General features: G+C 37.5%; 1 protein-coding gene and 1 long non-coding RNA gene across 4 annotated transcripts in view; one reads left to right on the top strand and one right to left on the bottom strand.

Annotated features, from left to right (window-relative positions):
• The window catches only part of Machr-b (muscarinic acetylcholine receptor), a 48,617-nt gene extending 23,473 nt beyond the window's left edge, over positions 1-25,144 (top strand). Inside the window, exons 3-5 of one of the 2 annotated variants that reach the window (XM_071795797.1) lie at positions 16,531-16,739; positions 17,016-17,210; positions 18,223-25,144. In XM_071795797.1, the coding sequence (XP_071651898.1) occupies positions 16,531-16,739; positions 17,016-17,210; positions 18,223-20,507 (2,689 nt within the window). In that variant the 3' untranslated portion in view covers positions 20,508-25,144. Of the gene's footprint in view, positions 1-16,530; positions 16,745-17,015; positions 17,211-18,222 lie in introns of those variants that run through there. The other variant, XM_071795798.1, reaches the window with a different exon arrangement.
• Positions 393-14,945, bottom strand: LOC139823352 (uncharacterized). Of its 2 annotated transcripts, XR_011734750.1 has the most exons (4): positions 12,447-14,945; positions 11,637-11,856; positions 4,168-4,574; positions 393-2,584 (listed from the first exon to the last, which is right to left on the bottom strand). It is a non-coding gene; the product is annotated as an uncharacterized lncRNA (long non-coding RNA). The 2 variants fall into 2 exon arrangements; XR_011734751.1 differs by lacking the exon at positions 4,168-4,574 and having other exon boundaries at positions 396-2,584; positions 12,447-13,899.
• Positions 25,145-25,483: the final 339 nt, after the last annotated feature.

The raw sequence follows: 25,483 nt of genomic DNA, 5'->3' as shown, positions 1-25,483 counted from the left end.
CAGCCGAGGAATGCAGCTATTGCGCGAAACTATAAATGATATAACATAACTTTCTGGCAATGCCAGGTGGGTCTCTCTTGGGTTCTTGAAAATTTTAGCATACAGATAGCATTGCGCATTGCAGAATCACAGTTTGCCATTACGCTGCCGATGCGCATAAGACGTACAAACGGCGGTTGTTCTGCGCGTATTATTGTAATTTTTTTATGTGTTATCAGAACTACCAGAGTACGTTAAAAATTTCCATAGGATTGTTGAATTTTAACTGCAGTTGTTTGTTAATCTCTCGGGAGATCTGTAAGCTGCAGTAAAAGCAGCGTCATCGAAACTGTACCCGCAAAAAAAAAAATACAATAGTAATAACAAAAGCTAAAAAAAAAAGGACATGTTTAACATTTATTTAAAACATATAGTTTTTTGTTCTTTTTTCTCGCTTATTGTAAAAATTTTTTATTTAACATTGTTCTGAAAGTACATTATGAAAGCCGCGGCTTTTTATACTTCTTGCATCCCGCTTTTTCGCGACTACAGCGGTTTGCTCTCAAATCCTTTTTGCTGACGTGTACTTGCACTATGTAACACACTATTCGTTCCACCGATTCTTAACATTCCCGAAGGATTGTGCGCTATAGGAAATGCGGGATAGATATAGATCGATGGCACAAAGTCATGTTAATAAGATATATCTACAGGTTGTCTCATTTTAAACGATCACCTCTCAACTTTTTCAATTTCAGTTATTTGGTCAGGAGAGAGACAAATAATGGTACGTGAAATTAATTTTCGACAAAATCTATTTTTTTAAGGTCTGTATGAAGATCATCTTCAATTTCTTAAATAAAACACCCCATTTTCAATAACAGAATTTTATAGCTTACGTGGAGATGTTTCCAAAGACCTCTATAAAATAGTTAACATTTTTATTGAGAAGTTGCGGAGATATCATATCACGCATTTTACGATATCTTATGATCATATATATTCTTGTAAATAATATTAATCATTTAATTTTTCAGAGATATAGCGATTGTGACGTTGCATTAACATTGCGACGGATTACAAATTAAATAAATTTCGTTACGTTAATTTGTTTCTTACAAAGTGAAGATGCTTCTCTCTTATTTCTTGTTACCAACACGCGGCGTATCACACATCGGTTGCCGTAATCAAAACTTGCGAGACAACACTAGCCAGTTTATAAAGTAAATACCAAGAACGTCTGATTAGATTTGCGAGACTGTGTTAGCACTTTACGAAAGGGCAAGAGAATGAGAAGTTTCTCGCATTTAGATAAGCGATTCGTCATTTGGCGGAATGGCCCTCTTGAATTCCAAGCGGCTTCGCCAAGTTGCCGTTACCTCTGGGGCTTGCTCATTATCGAGGGGTAATAACATCACGCGGCACGTTTTATACAGTCAACGGTCGCCGTTTGTGTTCCCTTACTTTGCCGGGAATATCAAGGCTAAAGGAAATGAACTTTCACCAGGGACATTATTGAAGTAGAAAAAATTCCCTCGAGAAGTCGCCCTCTTTTCGAGACAAGATTTCTCCTCAACTGTTTTCCACTTTTAATCACGCCGAATGGCCAAATGATCGTCACAAATTCTTGGAATCGTTATAATTGCTTCTCCGTACAAATTTGCATAATAATTAAATCTGTTCGAAATTCTTAAAATAATCAGCTTTTATTTTGTCTGTACATCTAATTTATAATAAACTTAAAGGCTTTTCTGAAGTAGAAATATTTTAAGGCGCATTACAAGGAGCAAGAAGGAGAATATTTATTCTCTTATCTCACAATCAGGCATTACAAGTACGACTTGCGCATTCGTCAAAAGCGTATCAGATCGATCAATCTTCTTTTTCATTTTTTCCTACAAATCAGCGTTCATCATTTTGAGAATCATAAACTATCATAAACATTACCGAACATATATATTTCATTGAAAATTATTTAATTTAGAACGTTACGTCAACTTTTACTTATATTGTGGCTGGTTCGCTTGCGTACATAAATACGTTTGGCGTGATGACATTTCAAGACAAACAATGCTTAGTACAACAGCCATTTGTGTACATCATAATCGACATTTTGCGCAAAGTCGATTTACACGGTCGAACTTTCATCGCTGTATGCATCGCCTCTATACAATGGTTCGAAATAGTCTATATAGTTACCGCGTGCATATATGATTGGCGGAGGCACTTGCGGGGGCTGATAAAACTCGCGTAAACCAATCCGGGCCAAATTGCATCCTTGACCTAGCAGGGCCACGGGTAATCTGGCAATGCGACGAGGCGAAGCACGCGGCTGACTGAGTTAGTTGATGGGCTACTCGACCAAATACGGTCGTATAAACGTCAGTCGTTATTTAACAAAAGAAAAAGTTCGATGTCGTGCAACGATGCGGAATCACGCAAGCGACGTCGAACAGCGACGACGGGCGCGTTGGTGCGCACGCGACTCAGGTGAAAATTTCGATTGTTGCGTGAGCCAACAACGTCGGCGACGGCGAAAGTCGTCCACATCAATGTATGTCACAGCATGTGAAATTCTCGCGTCAATTGAGAGGGAGCGTTATACCTGAAACATAAAGAAATGCGACGGGTAAGGTTTTAATTCATAGTGTGGACTTTTAATTAAGAGGCTATTCTAATTTGAAAGGTCGTAAAAAAGGTACTTTTCAGGAATTTTTTGTAGAGAAACGAAAAAGGTGAATAACGTTAAACTTTGCATTTAACTTTGTTCTTTTAGGGCCAGTTTCACCAACGTCGATTAACTGTAACCTTCGATCAAACTCACTTTTCATCTTTTTCTAACTCTTCTCCCTTAGAAAGAGACGAAGAGTGAGTTTAATCGAAGGTTACAGTCAATCGGAGATGGTGAAACCGGCCCTTAGTCTTATTTTAAGAATATATTTTTATTTTCTAAGTATAAAAAAAATCAGAAAAATTTCAGAGAAATGTTTTACACCGACTAAAAAAATGTGGTTTCGAGAAAAACAGATTTAAAGTTTTTAATACAATTTTTACTTTGCAAAAACATCGAATTTTGACCAACGACTTTAGAGACATATTTTCAAGATTTCAAATATTAAGAATATGTAAAAAAAAGTTAATTTTTTTGTACCTGTTATACCAAAATACCCCCTTAGTGCCTATATAATATGAAGCTTTAATTCTATGTGACATCGGCAGAGCATAGAGTTGAATAAGAACCGATAAAATTAAAAATATATATATGACGATATTTATAGTATTAAAATCAGTATATTTATAATTATGTGACGCTATACGCTATACGATATACGTCAACATGAGTTACATTTGCAATATTCAATGACCTAATCGTAACAGACAGATCGAAGTCCAAGTTGCTTTTATACACGTAAAACAGGTATATTATAAGGTTTATGATACGTTACGTTACACTTCCAGGGAATATTGATTTTTATCGTAACCAGTTGAAGCGTGAGATATTTTGCATCCTTTGTAACGCGAAATGTAACGTAACAAAAACAATTCTTCTGTTATTATATACATTTATTAATGCCTCTTTGTGATAAAATTCAACATTCTATCAGAATGACTGTGGCTTTAAGGCTGAAATAATCCACACTTTTTATACGTTCTTCTACTTTATAGAATTTGAATTTATTAAATAAATATAACAAAAAATAAACATTAATCTATTTGACAAATGTTTTAAATAAATGAGCTGTATAATTAGATTAAAAGAAATCTATAAATTGGTTTAAAATATTAGTAAATATATATTCTATCTAAATTCTAAACAATATAATTTAAGCAAAATCTTTTTTTGCAACCATATTATTTTATTAATATTAATATGTTATAGTAAACATATGCGTTATAAATAATATATTTATAGATGATTGAAATTGTGGCCAATATTGTTGCATACAAATTTGACAAAATACAAGAAGGAGAGAGAAGAAGAAAAAATGGCTTCGAGAGAGATACAGTGGGTAAAATATAGCAAGTCGATGGTATTCGGTATTCCCATCTTTTAGCGCGGCGACGTTGCATGTTAAAATGGAACAGAGCCATTAAATGGATCGACTGTTGCATCCAACACGAGGCGGCTGCTATTGTTTCGTTTAACTGTGTGAATGACACTCTGTAAAAGCGCGACTGGCAACATACCGTCTAACTAGATGATGCATGCGATTAGCACCGCGCCTATTATAACACGGCGATCAATTGTCGTATTACTTTCTGCTCGCTAAGAAATTCCAGTTCCAGTATATCCTGGTCGGGGGAAAGGAAGTCTCGCGCGTTCATTCTATTCTTATTTTATTTTCTTTCGATTCCTCTATATTCATACATATTCCATTTTGAAGTGAACAAGTATAACATGCGAAATCCGCAATGTTATTAGAATTTTCAAAATAAGACTTTTATTTCTCAAATATTGATTTTCTTCTTTTTCTCCTTTTCTCCTTTTCTCTCTTTATTTTCCCAATTTGTCAACTGAGAAAAGCTCTTCTCGCCGTTCGCCTTGTTATCGCTTCCAAATCAAGCTCATAGAAAGAGCAAATTTAAGTTAGATTCTGCAACAAATAATAAAAATAAAAGATTTACCTCCCTCTCGAGTGATTTGACAGCATATACTATAGAATTACGTCCATCGCTTTAATTGCTTTATACGGTTTTCTCGCGCGCATTTCCAGTTGCCCAAGTTGTTACGCCAACGCGCAACGAAATTATCTCCCGTCGTTTTCCCGGTTTTGTGTACCAGAGAACCGACGCACGATTACAGCATATGCATCAGAGAACAAATAAAATAGATCGAGCAACGGGAACGACACTGGAGTACATTGTGATGACACACGGTGAATATTGATTCTCGAATTTTCATTGCTATGCCGCGGAGAGAACCGAGGGAAAAATGCATTCTCCATATAACGCTGGAATAAAGCTTTCGTACGGCTTTCGTATCGCGTATTCCTACTTCCTGGCGAGCAGATAGGCAACGTCCAAAATCATGGAATTCAATTTATCTGCGAGAATGCTCGATCGCATGCTAATAATCTTAGGAAGTGTACAGGAGGCGGTAAATCTTTGCGTATAATGCACGTATCATTGTAGAAATAAAATTGCCTGTTTCTACCTTCTTTACGCGATAAACGGATCTTTTCTGCTCAAAGCTCATAAATAATCCGGCTTATAATCTGAGGTTGGTTAGCATATATAAAAACTTTTCTAGAAACACTTTCTACTTGCGACTAGCGAGAGACTTGTGGCAAAAAATTGTGAGAGAAAATCATCTATTTTACTCGCGAGCACATTGAAAGTTTGTGTCGGCGCGATTCATAAACACTTTAATACTATAATATTATGCGCGATATTAGATATCTACGTGCTACACATCCGCGGAATGTAATGGGAAATCGATAGCATGTCCGACCTGTGTGAAAAACCGTATCTTCAAAGGCTACCTTTTATAATATATTTAGAGATAGGGATATACACTTGCCAATATATTTAGTCGAGTTTGTTGAACAAACAATCGATGAAGGACAGAGATTGTATTTTAATATGAAGAAAAAAATGGTAATCAAGAGAGAGAAAAAGACAGGTACGCTGACGTACGTATATAAATGGTATGCACAATTTTGTCGGAGTGACTTGCGAATTTTTATATCTATGACGTAAGTGTTTAAATGGCATGAATACCTTTATAGCACTCTAAAGGCCTCCGCACAATAAAAAATATAAGGAACGAGGAACAGATATTTTCGATTAGGACTAAAGTATCAAGAATAAAGTTGAATGCACGATGAAAAATACAGGCAACAGAAACAGGGAATGTAACACAGGTAATAGATTTTTAACCTATCGAAAGTCGTGTATTTCTTATTTCTAATCGTTAATATCTGTTCCTCATTCCTTATATTTTTCATTGTGCGGAGGCCTTAAGTGTTCCATACTAAAATTTTAAAGGGACAGAATATTAAAAGGTATTGTATATTTACGAGAACATTAATAGCTTTATTGTTTTATCACGTTTAATATTCGATATGTACCTAGTATATAATATTTATAAATATAGTACTCTAATATTTACGAGCATTATCGCATTACAGGACTATGATATTTTCCAATATTAAATTTTATGTAATAGATTACATGATGTACAGTCGCCGCCAATGATTCCTTTCCTGGGATAAGGGGGGAACATAAGAATACCTCAGGAAAGGAATCATTGGCGGCGACTGTACGCTACAAGTTACTGACAATACTTTTTATTTTTTTGCTTTTGTTGACGATTTAATTTCTTCGCTGAAGAATGGACAAACTGGACAGGGAAAGACGAGCAATGATTTCAATTAGCGATACTTGATTTATATTAAAAAAAAACCTTGAGGAAGTCGTGGGTGTCATTGTTGATTGAAAATTAAATTAGTTTTCCGAGCAAAAGGTTAGAGCACGCTCATTTCTCATTAACTCAATTAGCGAATGTTCCCTGCATCCTTTCCTCACGTTCGCCGTTCGGATGTAGCATCACATTTTCTCACAAAATTAAATCTAGGCGTGTCCACTATGCCTACGCTTAATTAAAATATTGAGGAACTTATAATTTCATATTCTGTACTTTACGGCGTAAATGTCGTAGAGTATACACGCGCACTCGAAATTAGATATACTAACATGTATTGTAAGTTATGATTTTATTTCTAAACTTAAGATAAAAATGATCAGCAGCGCGCGTATGTATGAATCTATAAATCAACGAGCGTATTCAATTTCATCAACTACACAAAACAATAGAGGTATCATCCATCTTATAAGACCTGCCACGATACTTCCAGTTAAATTCCGATCGTACATTTCAAAGAAACGACTTTCATCGAAATGAAGTTTAAACGGAACTCGAGCTAGACGAATAACTTGGACATGATAAATATTTTGCGCACACGTTTTAAACACGGAGCCAATTCTGTCTCCCATCGACCTTATCAATCACGCTGAAGAGTCAAGGATGTCGAATGCACACGTCCAGGGGGGTTGATGTCACTTGATTTTTTTCATATATTCTCCTTCTAGCTGACCATTTTTCCCCTCATCATATTTCGAAAATGTACATCACGTCAACGATGTATTCACTCGCCTATAAGTTATTACATTCTTGCAGATCTTATCAAAATAAAAGCTCATCACGTCTTTCTCGCATAACGAATTGTATCGAAAGGTCAGAGAAAGATATAACTTATTATCTAAAGATTTTATTTAAAAGAAAAAATCCTGTCAGTTATCAGAGAATTTTGAAAGTCGGTACAACGAAAGAGATTAATGGTATAAGATATTTGTGACAATCGCGTGTGTAAAATTCCTAATAAAGATAAAAAGAAAATATTGCAGTGAAGAAAGTCAAAGCAAGCTGTTTAATTCGGAGTCGGCTTGAAAATTCTGCACAGAAAAAAAGAATGTTCTTGATTTGAAAATATCCTTAGTTTCAACGTGGAAATCTTGAAATGAGATTATATTACGTTAAACTTACTTGAAGAATACTTGCTTGAATGAAGTCATTATATATAGTGCAACCAAGGAAAAAAATGTTGAAATAAAAAGTAGAAATTCTTATAAGAATTAAGATATAGATTGTTTCATATATAAGCAAGATCACTATAATCTTCTTATAAGAATTTCAACTTTTTATAACATTTTTTTCTTGGTTGCACTATATAACGACTTCATTCAAGCAAGTTTTCTTCAAGCAAGTATTCTTCAAGTAAGTTTAACGCAGTTTAATCTCATTTCAAGATTTCCACGTTGAAACTAAAGATATTTTTTCAAATCAAGAATATTCTTTTTCTCTGTGCGGCGCGATGACGTACAGTCGAACGCACCTGCGAGATTTCCGACTGAAAGGACGAGACTGGTTGGGTGGCGTGTAATTGGTGGAAATTGATACGCACTCCCTTCCTTGTTCGTCACGTCGGCTTCATAAAGCATACGTAGCCTGCGTGTGTAGCTTCGCGACACGGAACGTTTCATCTTAGCCATGTCACCGTGATGTCGCTCGCTGGTCTTTGTATTGATCAATTGCACTTTACATCGCGATGAAAACATAAAAACATGAAGAGGACCTAAGAGATTGATGTATATTGCGTTCACAAATAGATCTGTAATTTTTAGAAAGCCTGTAGCACAGTCGAATAAAGATATTCTCGGAACAATGATAGTTTAACGTTTCCTATTAAACTTATTTCTCTGTTTGATTTGTAACCCAGATATAACTACGCAACATTGAATGATATTATATACCTAACATTATATCCATTTTTACTGAAACGTATTTAAACCGACGTATTCATGATTTATTTACCATAAAATGATAATAACAGCAAAAATATTCTTTATATATTGCCTGTCCTTTACTTCTTTATTTCCATAAAGAGGCAATCAAATTATTTAACGGACGACTGATTTTTTTTGCATAAACAGTCACTTGGGGTGATTTTTGCACTACAATTTAAACTCAATGTTATTAATTACATATTACGTATTTTTTATTATTCTAGAATTTATTAGTATTTGAGGACAATATGTATATAGATTTACTCAACATTTTCTAAAAAAGTAAGGAGAGACCAAAAAATATTCAAACTTATATTATTATTTCGAGTTTATAATATAAACTCTTACCATACTTTATTAATTTTTCTAACGTAAACGATCACTTGGGGTGATTTCTACGTCTTAGCTCCTAGCAAGTTTTAATAGGCTCTACTATGTACAGGTCCTAAATTTTTTCCATTGCGCGGATTAGGTGTCGGTACCTTCGAATGAAAGATAGGTTCGAAATCTAGATCGATCAATAAAAAAAATACTCTAACGTGAGTTTCATTTTTTCGACATTGGGGTGTAGAAATTACCTGAGGTGCCCATTCCCGAGTTAAGCGCGAGTTAGTACACCCATCTATCCATCGATTATATTGAGATTTACGAGAGGGTCCTAGATATATCATTTACCCAGATGTGTAACGTTCCATTTAGATATATATTGTTTCGAAAACTGGCCCAAGGTCGTGCCTGCTTGAATCTACGGCCTCCTTGGTCCTCTTTCCCCTTTTAATGATCCCGACCCTCGTTCTCTGCAATTTTAATCCCACACCATTTTACAGGCTCCGGTAGTTCATAATACCAGCGTATTAAAGTTCTTATCGGAATCCTATTATGTAGATAATAGCGTCCTTTGTTTATCTAGCCCGATGTGGAGCGATATTTATCGGAGAAAGGAGTAGATTATAAGCCATGCCGGCAGTTCGAAAACGATTCCTTTGAATCATTAAACGACAAATCTTATCTCTCTCCGTTATTCTGTAATTTACTAGAGATAAATATAGAATTAATTTACGCCGTCAAATCAACAATGAAGTCGATACCGCGGATGAAGACAGCATCGCGACTATAGTGGAAAAATTTGTATTCTTTTCATTAGCCGCGAATAATAGAAGCAAAAATTTGTGTTTTTTTCATTTTTGCGCAAGCATTATTGAACGTGACAACATATAGATCTATAATTGTTGTGGCAAAGTTGCATAAGTACAGCGCGCGATTGCAGTGACGACGAGTGTAACCACAGGGGCTGCGATTTGCTTTTCGAGCGCCATCGGGTCGGTTGGTTTATCCGGCGGTTTCCAGCACCACGCCGAGGGCGATCGGGCGCGCGCGCACGTACGTCAGCGAGAGTTATTAAATAGATTCGTTCAATTCCCCCGGGGCGATCGAGATTCCCCCTTCGCAGTCTGCTACATCACCGCGGCAACGCTATCATCCCACGATGTCGTAACACGTTTGTCGCCGTAACGTATCCAGCCCATATTTATAGAACCGCGTTTGCCTCTCCGCCAAAGTGTAAATCCGATTTCATCTCTATCCCATATTAAGGCTCTTGCATGCGCTGCTTGCGATAATCAAGCAGCGTCATAATAAGGTGCGAATCATTGTTTCGGTCTAAATACATCGGCAAACGCGATACGTGTCGTATATACACTCTCTAAATCTCGTTGAGTGGTTTCGCCACTGATATATTAGAGTGATTGCGATAGTCACTCCAATAGAGAGGGTTGTCACTCTAATCTGAGTAAATTAGGACACTCATAAGGTAGAAGTAAATTATGTCACTCTACAATTTTGAGTGGAGAATTTCGCTTTAGAGTCATTTATCAGTCGATCTTTAGTGAAACATGATTCACTATAACTTTAGAATGAGATCGTATCACTCCGGTAGAGTAGCCGCTCTAAAAATTTGAGTGAAAAAAATTCACACTGATCTACTGCACTCGAAAAGAGTGCTCTTTCAAGTATTCAAATGGAGTGCGATTTCACTCCAACTTATAGAGCGCAATTTTACTCTTTCTTAGAGGTTCAAGTTACATCAGTATCGCTGGCGAATCACTTGAAGTGCACAAGCTCAATTTTCACTTTTCGTTACACTTGCATTTCACTCGTTTTGAGCGATATTTCACTCTTCGATTTTTAAAGAGTATATACGACGGCATTCGACGAAGAAATGAAGGATCGTCATTTTCACGAGTAATTTTTACATGAGAAAGAGCGTCATGTTTTACGAAAGGTTTTGCTGTACAAAATCCAGTTACAGTTAATTAGATTTTATCATGCGTTCTCAAAAGTTGTTTAGTCCAAGCAGTACGAACGAATCTTTGTAGAGGAAGAAACTTTTGCGAAGTTAAAAAAATCTCCGGCGACTCCTGAGAAGACCTGTGTTTCTCTTTACTGTTGCGAGGTGTAATTTCGTGTGGAAGCTGTACCCAAGTTCTACTACTTTAATCCGCGGACTTACGTACAGTATCTTCTCTGTTAGTGCAAGGTGATGAGAGAGTAAACAGCGAGCGAGGACAAAGAGGAGAAATGTAAAGAAAGAATGTATGTTCGGGTAAAAGTGATATAATATTATTACGGAGATTTATATTACATAAAAATATTCTCTAAAAATAGCACGTACAAAACAAGCGAATACTTTACTTCATTACATAAATGTCTAATTAACTCAATTAATCAGCAAAATTGTATAGCTATTAATGTGACGTGTTATTATTATTATGGTATATTAATCTTGATATGTCAATATCAATATATTTTCATCATTAAAGGATTTAAATTATGTTTTGGGAAATTACATACAAGATGCTATTGTGCGACGTTAGTAACAAGAAATAATGCGATTGCATTTATATGAAAGAGTATAAAAAAGAGAAAAAACGAGGACAAAATCTTTATTCAATAATGCACTCTCTAGAAGATATTCTTCCTCCGAATATATACACAGTTTCTATCTTTTAAGTTCTTTGTACCATTTGATATGTACATTGCAAATATATCAAATTATATTAAAAAGTATCTTCTGTTATATTAAAAGAAGATAGATAGATCTCTCTCAGAGATCATGACTTTGAAAAGGGGAAAAGCTATTTTCCGAGAGGGAAAGATAAAGACGTAGTGCGTCAGGAAATCAGCGTTCTTCTCCAGCGCGTGCATTTTATAATTATCATTCGCAATATCACAGGTACTGACAAAAATCAAGCCATCTTACACGTAATATAAAAATATTACGTGCAGTAAGATGGCTTGATTTTTGTCAATACCTGTGCGCTCCCTCTTCAAAATTGATTCGAAGTTGCTTCTCGGCCTTGAAGAGGATGTACAAGAGGACTTAAAGAAAACCGTGTCACTTGAAGATGTACTATTGAGAGGAAATAACGCTATCTGCGCCCAATATTAGCCTGCAGCTATGGGTTATGTATTTTGTGTCCGGTGAGGAGGATAGGAGGGCAGCCTTTTAAAATGTTCCATTCAGCAACTGGGCTAGAAAATAAAAATAAGGTTTTCCCAGAGGCGATTGCAAACATATGGCGAAGAAAGCGTGTAGTCAGTGGAACTACAAACGCGGTGGCTGTTGTCGATCTCCAGGAGTGAATTGTCGGTAGTCAATTGAAAATCATGTTAATAAAAACAGTGATATATTAGATAAAAAATGATTTTCAGAAAAATTACTGTAACAACGCAAAAAGATATATGCGTATAAGATATTTCTTAAGAAATAATTAGGAGAATTTTAATAATATAAGTACATGAGATTTAAAATATAGACGTTCTTTGATCAAACACGAAACATTTATTGTTATCGACTATTCTTTGATCAACTTAAAATTTTTTGATATTAATAAAAATTATATTGATCGTTAAAGTACTTTACTAGTTATTAGTTTTTAATAATCTTGTAATTATAAATGAATATCCTGTTGCATTTCATTTAAAATTAACTGATCTCGAATTGCTTATCGAAAATTTCTAATGATTGTACATTATATATTCTTGTGAATCAGCTCGATTTGACAAACAGCAAATCTAGGCTGGTTTATTGAACCGAGTCTCTCGGTTGCCATAGTATTTACGATACGCTGGAACGACGACGCCGCGACTTGTTGCCGTCGGTCTTGGCGTCATTCCGTATTCTTGCTCCGCCATCTCCTTCCACGTAATTTTTCCCCGCTTACACTGCGGTCCAACTTTTTTATTCGCTCCTCTCTTTCAGCCGCCCTCTTCAGCCTTTCTCCTTCCAGCGCGGCCCTTCCATCCGTCCGTATGATCATGCCATTCCACGGCGATGATCCTCTGCTCATCAGGGCTTGTACAGCTTCCACCCTTTGCCACCCTCTCTCGGCGTACATGTACACAGGCGAAACCAGCTCGCGCACACCTAAAAGGGACGTGCACACAACACAGCTCTGTCACCGAGCCACGGTTATTGCGCTACGGTGTTAACGAATGTCCACGCGATTCGATACACCGGCTCAATGTCCATTCGACTGGCAAGATACCGCCGTGTAGCTGGCTGCGGGCTGACAAGTCACACTCAACGAATGTAGCGGGGACAATGGATCGCATGAATAAAATGGAGCAAATGCTTTGTTTTTTACTTCTCAAGGCGAGTGCTCGGGGGATATGACGTCAGTACGATTGTTTTTATAAGTAAGAGGTCTTAGAAAATAACCTGAGACGGTACAAATGATCAAAATTATGTATATTTTCTATTATCTTTTGTCCCGAATTACACAAATCTATTAATATTTTTTCACTAAACCTATAAGAAATCTGTTTTTTTTAGCAGCTAAATTATTCGATCTAATTGACGACGCCGATTTAATACTTATTCCTTTCATTACCATTTCTCTCATCTTTTTAATAAAATCATAATCTATAAATTCCCTAAATTAATATTTACATATTCGTTTCTCAAGGAATACTTTCGATGCACTAAACGCATATAAATATAAATTGCATATTTTTAAAATAATACTGGATACATATACACTATTGTCTGCCTGATGTAAAATAGATATTTTTAGCGTTAATAAAGTCGGAGCTTCGTGTGTGACGGTTCAGAAGGGATATCCTTCTAGCAAACTGAATTCCCCCCTTGTGTCTTATAATCCACCTGGTGTGTATCTCATCTTGTAACGCCCTTTGCCTTTTTCTCGTTGCTTCTGTCTTTCTCTCGCGAGAAAGAAGACTTTCTGAAATGTTGATACTACGCGCTTACGCAAATGACAGGAAGTAGCTGCTGTAGTTTACGTCATTTTATATTAGACCGAGTTAGCACGCGCAGTTAGGGAAGGGATGCAAATATTGAGTTACAAGTTTTTTCATTACATCGCGCAATCAGTTCGTAATTTTATTTCGATGAAATTAAGCACTTTTTCGTTCACAATTTAAATTGTTAAGCAGTTAAACGGACATGCTTCTCGCGAAGCAAGAAACTCGAGATATTATATAATAATATTGCATAATAATTATAACAATAACAATTTATCATTAAAATAAAGCTTCAAGCAAATTTTATGTAAATATTTCTTAATTAAGATTACAAATTATTATACTAAAATATTAATTCCAAAAAATTAATTAAACTGCAATTTTCTAAGTATTTTTTCTTTCAACGTTTTTTTTCTTATTCATGCAAACATTCCATATTATAACTCATGAAATTTGTGAATAAATTAGCATGCTGTGTCAACAAACGTCTTTTCTTTCGCTGAGTAAAAATTTCCTTTCCCATTATTACGATAACACTTTTCCTAATTCCTTTTATGTGCATGAGTGAAACGACATTTCAGATAATTAAAAGCGGTCGGTTCTTTTTTAGTGAGCGGTTTCACAATAGCTTCGCGAAATTCGTATAGAAGTACAGCAGTAACGAGGACAAGTATTTACGAATGATTTCACGATAGGGCTATACAAGAAAGAGATGCTCGCGAATAACGAGAACAAAAGTATATTTACTCTGGGGAGACAAAGGGGAATCTCATGCCTTATTCTTTATTCTCGCGATTCCTCAGATACACCGGGGATCTGCCATCGTAATAACGTTAACGTGAGATTCATCAATTAGTAAAATTCACTGAAAGTAGAGCTGAACGTGCGATGGAGAAATTAATAAAAACCGTTTCTGCCATGTTTTATTTACGGAAATAAAAATTTCCAAGCGTTAAATATATCGATGCTTAATATCGAAAAATTTCTCACTATAAATATAATAACAAATCATATTGATTTTAATAAATTTTCTCATTGTACTTTAAAACATGTAAATTCGTGTTTAATTCGATTTTATAAATCTGCAATTGTTTTGCAAAAATGACCTAGTTAGCCTCTTACGAATTTAAATGCCACACGGAGAAAATTTTATAGTAAATATTACTATGGTGTCGCACTAGCTGCGGACCATCGAGGAATTTCAAGTTAAAATACTATAATTATTGTTTTAAAAACGATTAAATAACGTAATTTTTACCATAAACATAGTAATTTAACTTAAAATTCCTCGATGGTCCGCAGCTAGTGCGACACCATAGTAATATTTACTATAAAATTTTCTCCGTGCAATAATGTCAAATGAAATAGTTAAAGTGAATTTAAAAATTTTAATTTGCGCACCTGTAAATAAAATGGTGATTCTATAAGCACAATTATATGATGTAACGTACAGTTCGAAATATTCAAAAAATTACCCGTGCTTTGCGTCGACATGCTCCTACGGTGACGTAATGCCATGCTTGTCGACGTTGAATACCGAGAATTTCTTTGACGTCGAAGAAAGCACGAAAATCGAGGGCTTATCACGGGTCATATACTCAAACAGCTTTATCCTCCGGTGAGAACTCCGGTGCAGTCGAACTTTAGACGCGATAATCTGTGTGACTCGTGTTCTCTCCTCGCTGAAACGACTCGCTAAGCTGGAGTTAGATTTCTCATTCAGTCTCATAATAGGGTGTCCGGAACTGCATTGGCAGCTCATGCATAAAGTGTTTGCATTATTTTAACATCAATTGTCAGGTTCAACTGTTGAATCGCTATTTTTACGTGTAAAATATATACAAAATATATGTTCATAAATATTATGTAGTCAGATTGTATCGAGCAAAATTGCAAGATGGAGTTTTCAAGTAATTCTGTGATTTGTAAAAGATTATATCTCGATATATTTGTAAAAACTATTTGAATAAAGAGAATGACATTAATAGTTTTAATTTATTACAAAAATGCGCTTGCGCGAGAATGAATAAAGGACAATAGCGTGCGATTCGCTGTTAAAGTGGCGCAATAACGATAAGAATTGTCTGATAGCTCTGATTCAAAGCCATTCAGTCTCTTATCTGAATTATGGGAAAAGCTGGACTATCGCTGGGTAATTTCAGGACTATATGGAGGTTCCAATCGACTACTTGAATGATTTAAAAATGGGTTCGCCCTCTTTAAGGCATACCCTGTCTCGCTTTTTGCCTACCGGCGATGAGACCGGGCACGGGGGTTGAATGCGGTTCCATTCATGCTTATTTCAAGCTCATTGTGCGCCCGGTGTATTCAGCCTTTGACTCGTTTCTCGTGTCCTCACTGTATGCGACGCTCCAGAGAGAGAAAGAGAGAGAGAGAGAGAGAGCGAGAGAGAGAGAGAGTAGGGCCGCGTGCATGTCGCTGTGCGCGGAGAATCAGGAAATACCGGTGTCACATTTTCTTCGATGGTAACAAACACAGCAGCCACGACGAAGGAATAGGAACATTGTGATTCATCGAACTATCGAACTTCTCTTTATGCGTAAAATGTAATTTACACGTGTGGGATAGAAATAGCGGCCGAGCACAAATGGAATTAATCCTCGCGATTTTATCTCTCTCGTCTGTAATTACGTAAATGCTCGATGCTTTTATTTGGACGAAATATCATTAGCCTAGATTTGGCTTATTGTTACAGTCAATTACGTGTGGAGAAATTTCACAGTGTCGGTATCTCGTGCGAGCGCTACATATATTTATTTCCATAAAAGTTGCGCCGTACTCGTATTACTTCGTACCGATTAGCAAAAGGTATCCGTTATAATGAATTTTTCATTCATTCTCGCATTAATATCCGGAACAATCCTCCGCGATTTTCGCGTTTTGTAATTAATAGTAAAAGAAAAAATTTTCCATTGTTTTTAGGAAGCTGAAGAAACAACGGGAGCGCCTGTGTCGACTCGTGTATAACCAGATTTTGACAGCAGAATGTACCCAGCTAAATGGAACATGGCCTGACCCGGATGACCCGCGCTGGAACAGCGGTGAATACGCGGAACTTCTGCCCGACTGGTTCCCGACAAATGCGACGAATGCCTCGACTTTCGGAAACGCAACGACCTCGCCAACGTCGGGTAATGTAATTGAAATTAAGTCGTATACGTAATCATGCGACTTGCGGAGCAAGAATGCGAATATTACGAATTGCATGTAAAACCGTTCAGAATACATTCCACTGCAAAATCATATGATTGTTCTTTGTCTTTACGAATTATGCGATCATTTTTTATGCAAGTAAATTATATTAAGTCCGTTAATATGCCGTTGCATTTATATAAGACGTCTTCTATATTAACGTCGTCATGTCACGTGTATCATTTGCTGATAAAGCTTTACGTCCTACCAAACAGATGAATCTCTGATGCCCGTTTTGCCACCATTTACGCTCTGGCAGACCGTACTGATTGCTATCTGCCTGGCGATATGCATACTGCTAACTATCGGCGGTAACATCCTCGTTCTTTTGGCATTCATCGTAGATAGGGCCATCAGGCAACCGAGCAACTATTTCATAGCATCATTAGCTGCCACTGATATGCTTATCGGTAAGTCCTAACGAAATTCTCGTATTTCGTTTTCGTTTTCGTTTCCCCTTTCAATAAACGTCGAGTCATTTCATAAAAATGATACCATATTGGGATTCAAATTTTTCTGGAATATTTAAATCATGTCACGTACGACTGCCATCACCAAGAGCAAAAAATTTTATAGATAAAGATAATATTTTGAAGATAAAGGCAATATTTCTATAAATTTAAATATTTACAAATAAATTTTTAGAAATCGCTAATTTAATACTTTGTAACTTATTACAATTGATGATGATTATTTAAAAAACTCTGCTAAACATTTTTGATGTCATTATCTCGTATGACTCGACAATATCAAGTAATTTTATATCTTACATGACTTTCAGAAGTTATGCTAAAGTATTATTAATTATAAAATATATAAGTATCGCTGGTAAAAGAAATATATATTTATACCGAATTTTAATCCTCGGTTGTCACATCTCTTTTTTGAACATTTTTTAAACATTTTTTAAAAAGATTTTTTGAACATGATGCTACTCAAAAAGTTAATTTTTTATAACGAGAATACATTCTACAATGTTTAAACTTAATTCTAGAATTTTTTGAGATCCACTTAAACTGTTAGTTTCTGAACAGCATGCAGCTGTTTGAAAATTGGTTGGGGTCATTTTGACCTCGTGTCACCACCGAGGGTTAAAATTTACATTAACTTCGTTCATCTAGTTGTCGATATTTTGATTTTAAATTGAATTACAGTATGGTTTGCAGCACGTTGCATTTCGATTCGCTATCTTTGATAGGATGTTGATAAGGCCTAGCTTCAGAAACGTTTGACAGTATTTCTAATGCAAATCTCTCTCTGTTATGAACGTATCCCGATGTATTCAACGTGATGATAATCAACGACAGATGTGTAATTTGGTTATCGCGATGGTCCGTTTGAATGCAGAGAATACGAGTAATCAGATACACGTGGCAACAGAAACCAGACCATACAAGTAACGATTGTAATTGTTGTGCGCAGGCACCGTGTCGATGCCGTTCTACACAGTCTACGTGTTAATGGGATATTGGAATCTGGGACCTCTCCTCTGCGATCTGTGGCTGTCGGTGGACTATACGGTATGCCTTGTGTCCCAGTACACCGTTCTCCTGATCACGATCGACCGCTTCTGCTCGGTGAAGATAGCCGCGCAGTACCGCAGCTGGCGGACGAAGCAGCGCGTGATCTGGATGGTGACCATCACCTGGATCATCCCGGCGCTACTATTTTTCATCAGCATCTTCGGCTGGGAACACTTCATCGGTTACCGAGACCTAAATCCGGGCCAGTGCGCCGTGCAGTTCCTCAAGGATCCGATATTCAATACCGCCCTGATAATAGGGTATTATTGGACAACGCTGATCGTTCTCTTTATCCTTTACGGCGGCATATACAAAACCGCCTATGACATGCAGAAGAAGAGCGAGGCCAAGCAGCGGAAGATGCAGTCGATGGTCGCGCTGAGCGCCGGCGCGATGTCCGGTATGGCCGGTCGCGCCGCCGGTATAGGTATTTCTAAAACGCAGAGCACCTTGCTGAGCCAGGATAAACCGAAGATCGGCGCCACGTCGATGGACGACAGCGGCGTCACCGGGGCGGACGCAACTACCGGGCAGAAAACGGCCGCGAAGATCACCGATGGCGCGACGGCGCCGGATTCCGCGGGCAAGAACGTTACCGCGACCATCACGGTGGCGGAGACCGAAAAGTCCGAACGCTCCAGCAGTCCCGCCTTCGATTCCGACGAGGAGAGCACCACCGGTAACGCGCAACAGTCCAACGCCATCAGAAAGCGATCCTCGCTGGCGGGTCTGGTGGCCCAATCCGGCGCTCTCCAAGTTTTCGCCACTAACGGCCGCCTGAACGGCGTCGTGCCGATCAAGGTCGAGCTGAGTGTGCCAACGGCGCGGAAACTGTTGCCGGTGAGTCCTACGCGCGACACGCCGACGCAGAAAGCTCAAACACTGCCGAAGATACAGGAGCTCAGTCTTCTGGACACCGACAATCCCGCCGAGCCTGACAAGTCCAGCAGCCGGACGCTGACGCCGGAGCAATCGTTAAGGTCGAACGCCGACGCCGACGGCAATCAACCGTCGATCGTCTCGATCGAGGTGACGCCGCCCGGTCAACTTAAGCGAGCGTCGATCAGCGGCAGTCAACAGAATATCATTATACCGCCGCCCATGCAGTTCCAAAGTAGCCCGCCGGTGTCGGACAGTCCGACAACGTCCTCGTCGACCGACCGGCCCAGATCGTTGATCGTACGCTCCCACGGTCACGGCACCTACGACATTCTCACCGGTCTGGACGGCGGTGATTTACGGTACATGGACGAGAGCTCCATCATCCTGCCCAGCCCCTCTTACGAGAGTCCACCGTCTTCCTTCTCCTGCAGTCTGGCGAATCCGCTGTCCACGGCACCTCCGTCGCCCGTTCTGGGTAACGCCGTGGCGGTGGCCGGCTCGAGTACCAGCCTGTTACAGGCCGCTCTGATCAGAGCGACGGCGCAGCAGACCGGTACCGGTCAGCTCGTTCAAATCGCACAGGGCAAACAGCACCATCCACCCGCGATGTCCAACGCATCGAGTCAAACGCACCCGCCGCGCGTGTTCATCACTCATCAAGCGAACGTCGCGTCGCAGACGTCGCCCATCAGCAAGGTACACACGAAGGTCTCCGTCAATGCCGACGGGTCGAAGCGTCAACCGGTGACGACGGTGGTCACGACGACCGTTATGCAGATAGAATCGTCTAACAGCACGACGGATCAACCCATCAAAGGAAGCGGTAACCTGCCGCATAACTCGTCGTCCAGCAGCATAATGCCGACGACCTCGGGGGCGACGAACAGCCAGGAGACGAAGACTCAGTCGAAGAAGAAGAAGGAAACGTCGGACGCGGAGCAGAGCGGCTCCAGGCGCGATTTCGTCAAGTCTATCGGGAAACGATTGAAGGCCAAAACTCAGAAGAAGGATCTCACGATAGGCCGGCAAAAGTCGCGGACGGAGAATCGAGCGCGCAAAGCTTTTCGCACGATATCCTTCATTCTGGGGGCGTTCGTCGCCTGCTGGACACCTTATCACGTACTGGCGCTGGTAGAGGGGTTCTGCTCGAATCCACCGTGCACGAACGAGCACCTTTTCATGTTCTCATACTTTCTGTGCTACGCCAACAGTCCCATGAATCCCTTCTGCTACGCCCTGGCGAATCAGCAGTTCAAGAAGACCTTCACCAGGATACTGAGGGGTGATTTTCATATGACGTAAAAATATATACTGTGGATCGTTCGACGGAATACTCGTTTCGATAATGTAGCTAACGTAAATGACGGACTGTTTTTTCTTTCGTTTTTTTTTTGCGGAGAAGAGATGGCCTTCCATATTTAATACCGAATTACACTCACTTGTCGTTAACTGTGGTGAACTCGGACAATAAATAAAATGAGAATAATATTTTAAGACCTCGCCGGCGAAGTCAGGTGTTATTACGCGCCTTTTGTACATATAATACGCACTCGGAGTCGATCGAAAGTCATTAATACTCGTATGTACATACGCTGTACACATGTGTGAATATTTGTTAACGTTTATGTGAGCAGGACGCGCGCGTATAACAGTTGTATGTACATGTAGTCTTAGGCAATTATATGTGTACCACAATAATAAACGCTATGCTGAACCGGAGATGCATTCCTAAATAACTGGTCCGTACCGTAGAGAGAGCTTGCGAGAGATTTAACGCCGCGTGGAGCGTTTTCGCGTTAAAACGTTGTCGTTAAAGTAGCAATTACGTAATTTAATAGTAAACATTTAATAGTAAGCCAAACGAAGGAACATCGTTCATCATGAAAGACGAAAAGTGAAAATATTAAGTAATATAAGATATTGATATATCCGACTGTGTGTGTACTGTAAAATATCCAGTCGCTTTGTGAGTAAAAGTTCGGCTGTATTATAAAGACGCCAGTCGCTTCGAATAAAGGACCGTCTCCTCTTGTTGTACGCAGTAATCGTGGAGCGTTTTCGCGTTACGTTATTGATTTTCGGCGGGAAATTTCAACTGTTTCACGGGTTATTTAAACGTACTGTCTCTTTTTCTTTTGTTACTTTTACAAACAACGAATCAGCTTGAGGTAGCTCGCCTTCATAGAAGTATCGGACAATTGACGATTTTCTTACGGCTTTCGATCGTCGATCGGAATATACACTGCCTTGAGATGGCCTAATTAAGCACAGGCCTTTTCTCTTCGAATTTTGTGACACCTGGTACTCTTCTCACAAACGAGCTTCCATCGATGTCTGATTGACGTTTCGTGGCATTACGTTCGCATCTATGATGACACGCAGAGAATATGTTGTCTTATTACATATTTAAAATTGATTATTTAGTTAATAATTAATTATTTAGTTAATTACTTCGGTTTGACTAATTATTTCTTACCTTATTATAAACTTTGGTCTTTTTATCATTAGTATTAGCCGTGTTTTATGTATATTATGCATTTTAATTAAAAAGTTTGTTGTGTGTACGCAATAGTTATTGTGCCGCAGGTGCGAACAATTATTTAAAGTTACTAGCCGACTGTGATTATAAACTCCGTAGCATCACGAAGCTTCGTTTCAGTATTGCTTATCTTTGAAAATATCTTTTTCCTCTCAGCAACGCCTAATTTTTTTCATTCCGTTTTATATGAAATGCATGTGTATCTCGCGATTACTGCAAATTACGAACAAAATGCACGTGAACACAAATGGTAACAAATAATTCATATCCACATATCTCTCGTTATATTTTAATAACATTCATAATGGCATTATCTCTATTATTCTTGTTTGCGAATGAATCAAATATACGTAAACGTACATACTCACGCAATTGCAGAGAAAATCAAAATTGTAACTCCTGTTAATTAATAGAACTAATTTATCAAAAATGTGTATAATTGAAGACAGCTGCAATGCTTGCGGTGTGAAAGCGATAAATAGTTAATAAATTAATTAGCACTTGACGAAGAGCGAGTGAACGAAATGGAGATTTACATTTTTATATTTATATTATACACACACAAGAGCTATATATATCCCCAAAAAATAAATTGTCATTTTTTATTATCATTTGCATCATCATTTTATTAGCGTGGTACTGAAATGAATCTATAATCAATGGTATCTACATGCAATGTCTATTTGCATCAGTCAAACATTAAAATTGTTAAACGAAAAAATAACTTTCTTTCCTCATCTAATTCCTTTTCAGTTGAAATCAATGCACATTTTGAGAAAATGACAATATATATTCAATTGAATATTATCAATATATCTTAGGACCTTAAGAACAGCTCTCAATTAGATGTTACTTAAGTAAAATTCTGGCACTTTGCCAGTCTAAATAATTCACAAACTTTATAACTATGAACTTGTTATATGCTACACGAAATTAGGACAGAAAAGGTGCTTAATTAAATGAACTCATGTCAGTTTGACTCTCGCAAGATGCACGTTTTCCCTATCTGTTATATTTTTATTTCTACTCATAGTTTTAACATGGGATTAAAAGGAACGTCCAAGAAGCAAATATCGTTTTTAGTTACCGATTGATCAGAAGTAGCAAATTTTTTTATTATATCATAGACTTTGTCGTATAGTTTTCTACCTTTATATAATTTGATACGTATCGCTTCGCTCGTAAATTTTATCTGACAATTCTGCTGCAACATCTTATCGTTAGAAACGCGTCATGTTCTTCCACAGAAAGTACAAAGTGTCCCGATTAAGAAAAATAAATAAGGATTTTATATACATTGCATGAATGAAATGGCATTGGGAAATGCCGTTACGGGGACATTTTTGGCACTTTGGATATCTTCCAAAATTCACTGCCAATAGCGAGAGTTTTATCCTGTTTCTTCATTACGCTAAATATATTTAAATCAATTATATACGTTTTAGACGTTAAAGTCATCTTAACGTTAAAATGACAGACCTAATTTTGAAATGTTCATCCGCAGGAGCACTAATAGAGCGTTTCAAACCGATTTGAGATTCTGCTCCTGACATATAAAATCATTTTACTCGTAAATTCTCAATTTACGATTTATTTATATTATTAATTGTAAGTCACGCTTGAATAAATTAGCGATACGTTTACATGCTTTCCTAAGCTTTGAAGAATTTCGGGGTACGCTCGTGTCTCTTCACGCGTATGTCGAGTTGCATGCAAGAGTAGAATGATAATACGCGATAATAATTTCTCGTTAGAGAACATGAAAAAAAAAGATCGTTGCGATAATAATCGATAACGAAAAAGAACACGTTCCGCTTCTGTGTCTTGGCTATCTAGGATGTAATATGTCGGCGTCATTATAATTAGTAGTAGAATAACAACATAAATTATTACTGTGCTTCGTCAATAAAAAGAAAAAATCAACTTGCATCAAAATATTTCTCCGAACGCCGGGATTCTTCGATACGATCGTTATCGATACACGTAACAGTGTAAATGATACTCCGCTTAATAAGACTTAAGTCCAAAGATCAGCTTAACTGATCGAGAAGGAAACGATACGTCGCAGTTACTCTAACGTGTAGTAAACTTCTCTCTGTACGATATGTAGGCTATATTTAAATATATAAGTGCAGGGGGGGGGGGGCACAAGTAGCGGTGCGCTTATTGTACAGAGATAACAGACTTTGTAGGGAAAAAAAACAACTAACTTATTAAGCGGGCGCCATGTAGCGTGTATACAAATATGCATATAAACATAGCGTGATAATGGGTAGGCAGTAAAGGCTGCTTAGCGCTAAAAAGGGGGAGGAAGACCGGTAGACGGTACACAATATCTAGCAAATAAATATAATTAGCCTTAGGCAATAGCATGATTAAAAGAAGTGCAGGTAATAAAAATAGCCGCGTGGAGCCTATGTGAGACCATATATAAAAGCGTATTGTCTAGATCGTGGAGAAAGTATGTACACACTTGCAATGCGCGTTATATATTTCCCTCCCGACACACGGCCGTGCTTTTATTATAGATTACTCGCTGTAGATCCGTGAAACGGACGATCATCAAAATTGTGCCCGACGGGTTGGAAAATGTATGATTAATGTGCATTTCATGCTCGATCAATTTAATTCTATCGTCGGAAAATTAAAATAGCAAATTCTTCATCTGTAAACAATTCCGACATGATGAGAATAAGTTCTGTCGTATTATTTCGCTGTTATTTATTCGTATATAGATTGTATTGAAATGTGCCTCGAATTCCTTGCACGTTTCGTGAAAATAATTCTTGTTAAAATTAAAATTAAAATGATATTGCGTGCACGTGAATATTAATGAAGAGATAATACAATTAAAAATGTATATTCGGAATATTTTGTTTTTAATATCTTATAATTCGTACTACTTTATAACGTACACGCCAGACAGAAAATTACTTTGATAAATAATTATGTATATATAATATTTTAAGTGTTTTCTAAACACACAGAAACAGCGTGAGATCAAACTGAAAATGTAATTGCCACTGAATCGTAGACAATATATTTTATCTGTCCAATAATCTTAATTTTAAAAATTCTCAAAAAAGCACCTTACATTCTTCTTTATACATTTTTTTATTCTCGACTACTTGATTATCTCCCGCCATTCGTCTTATTTATTTCTTACGCGTATATAGTTTATAAACAATATAATGTATGTTATGTGATAATTATACAAATGCATTGTAATGTACTTTTAGAATAATGCGGCATGCTCTCTGACTGTGGGTATATGGTCGATATTTAGAAATATATATTTGCCACGCATAACATCAAATGTCTACTGCAAATTGGCAATTCAAATTAATGTATATGTGAATAAACTAAGGTTCGAATAAAAAAAATTGTGACATAGATGTTATCAAGTAGAAATCGATTTTTATTTATATTGCATCTCTATATGCGAGCCATGTACGAAGGTGCACATATATATTATATAATGATGCGCGTCCTGACGTATAAATGATACTTAACTGCTGAACCTGTAAGTAAAAATGGATATAATAAAGTGAGACAATGCAACGTGATAGGAAAACAGCTTCTTTATTCCATATGTTGATTTGTGTACATATGTATAATATAATATAAATTATACATTGGTACATAAGGTATAGAATCTTTCGAGATTAAAAGATTCAAAATATATAAAACCAAGATATTAGTAATATAACAGTAAAGTTTGATAAATTCTTTCGAAATT

The sequence above is a fragment of the Temnothorax longispinosus genome, chromosome 12 (genome assembly GCF_030848805.1).
Source record: "Temnothorax longispinosus isolate EJ_2023e chromosome 12, Tlon_JGU_v1, whole genome shotgun sequence".
NCBI classification, from domain to species: domain Eukaryota; kingdom Metazoa; phylum Arthropoda; class Insecta; order Hymenoptera; family Formicidae; genus Temnothorax; species Temnothorax longispinosus.
This window is presented reverse-complemented; position numbering and strand designations above follow the sequence as displayed.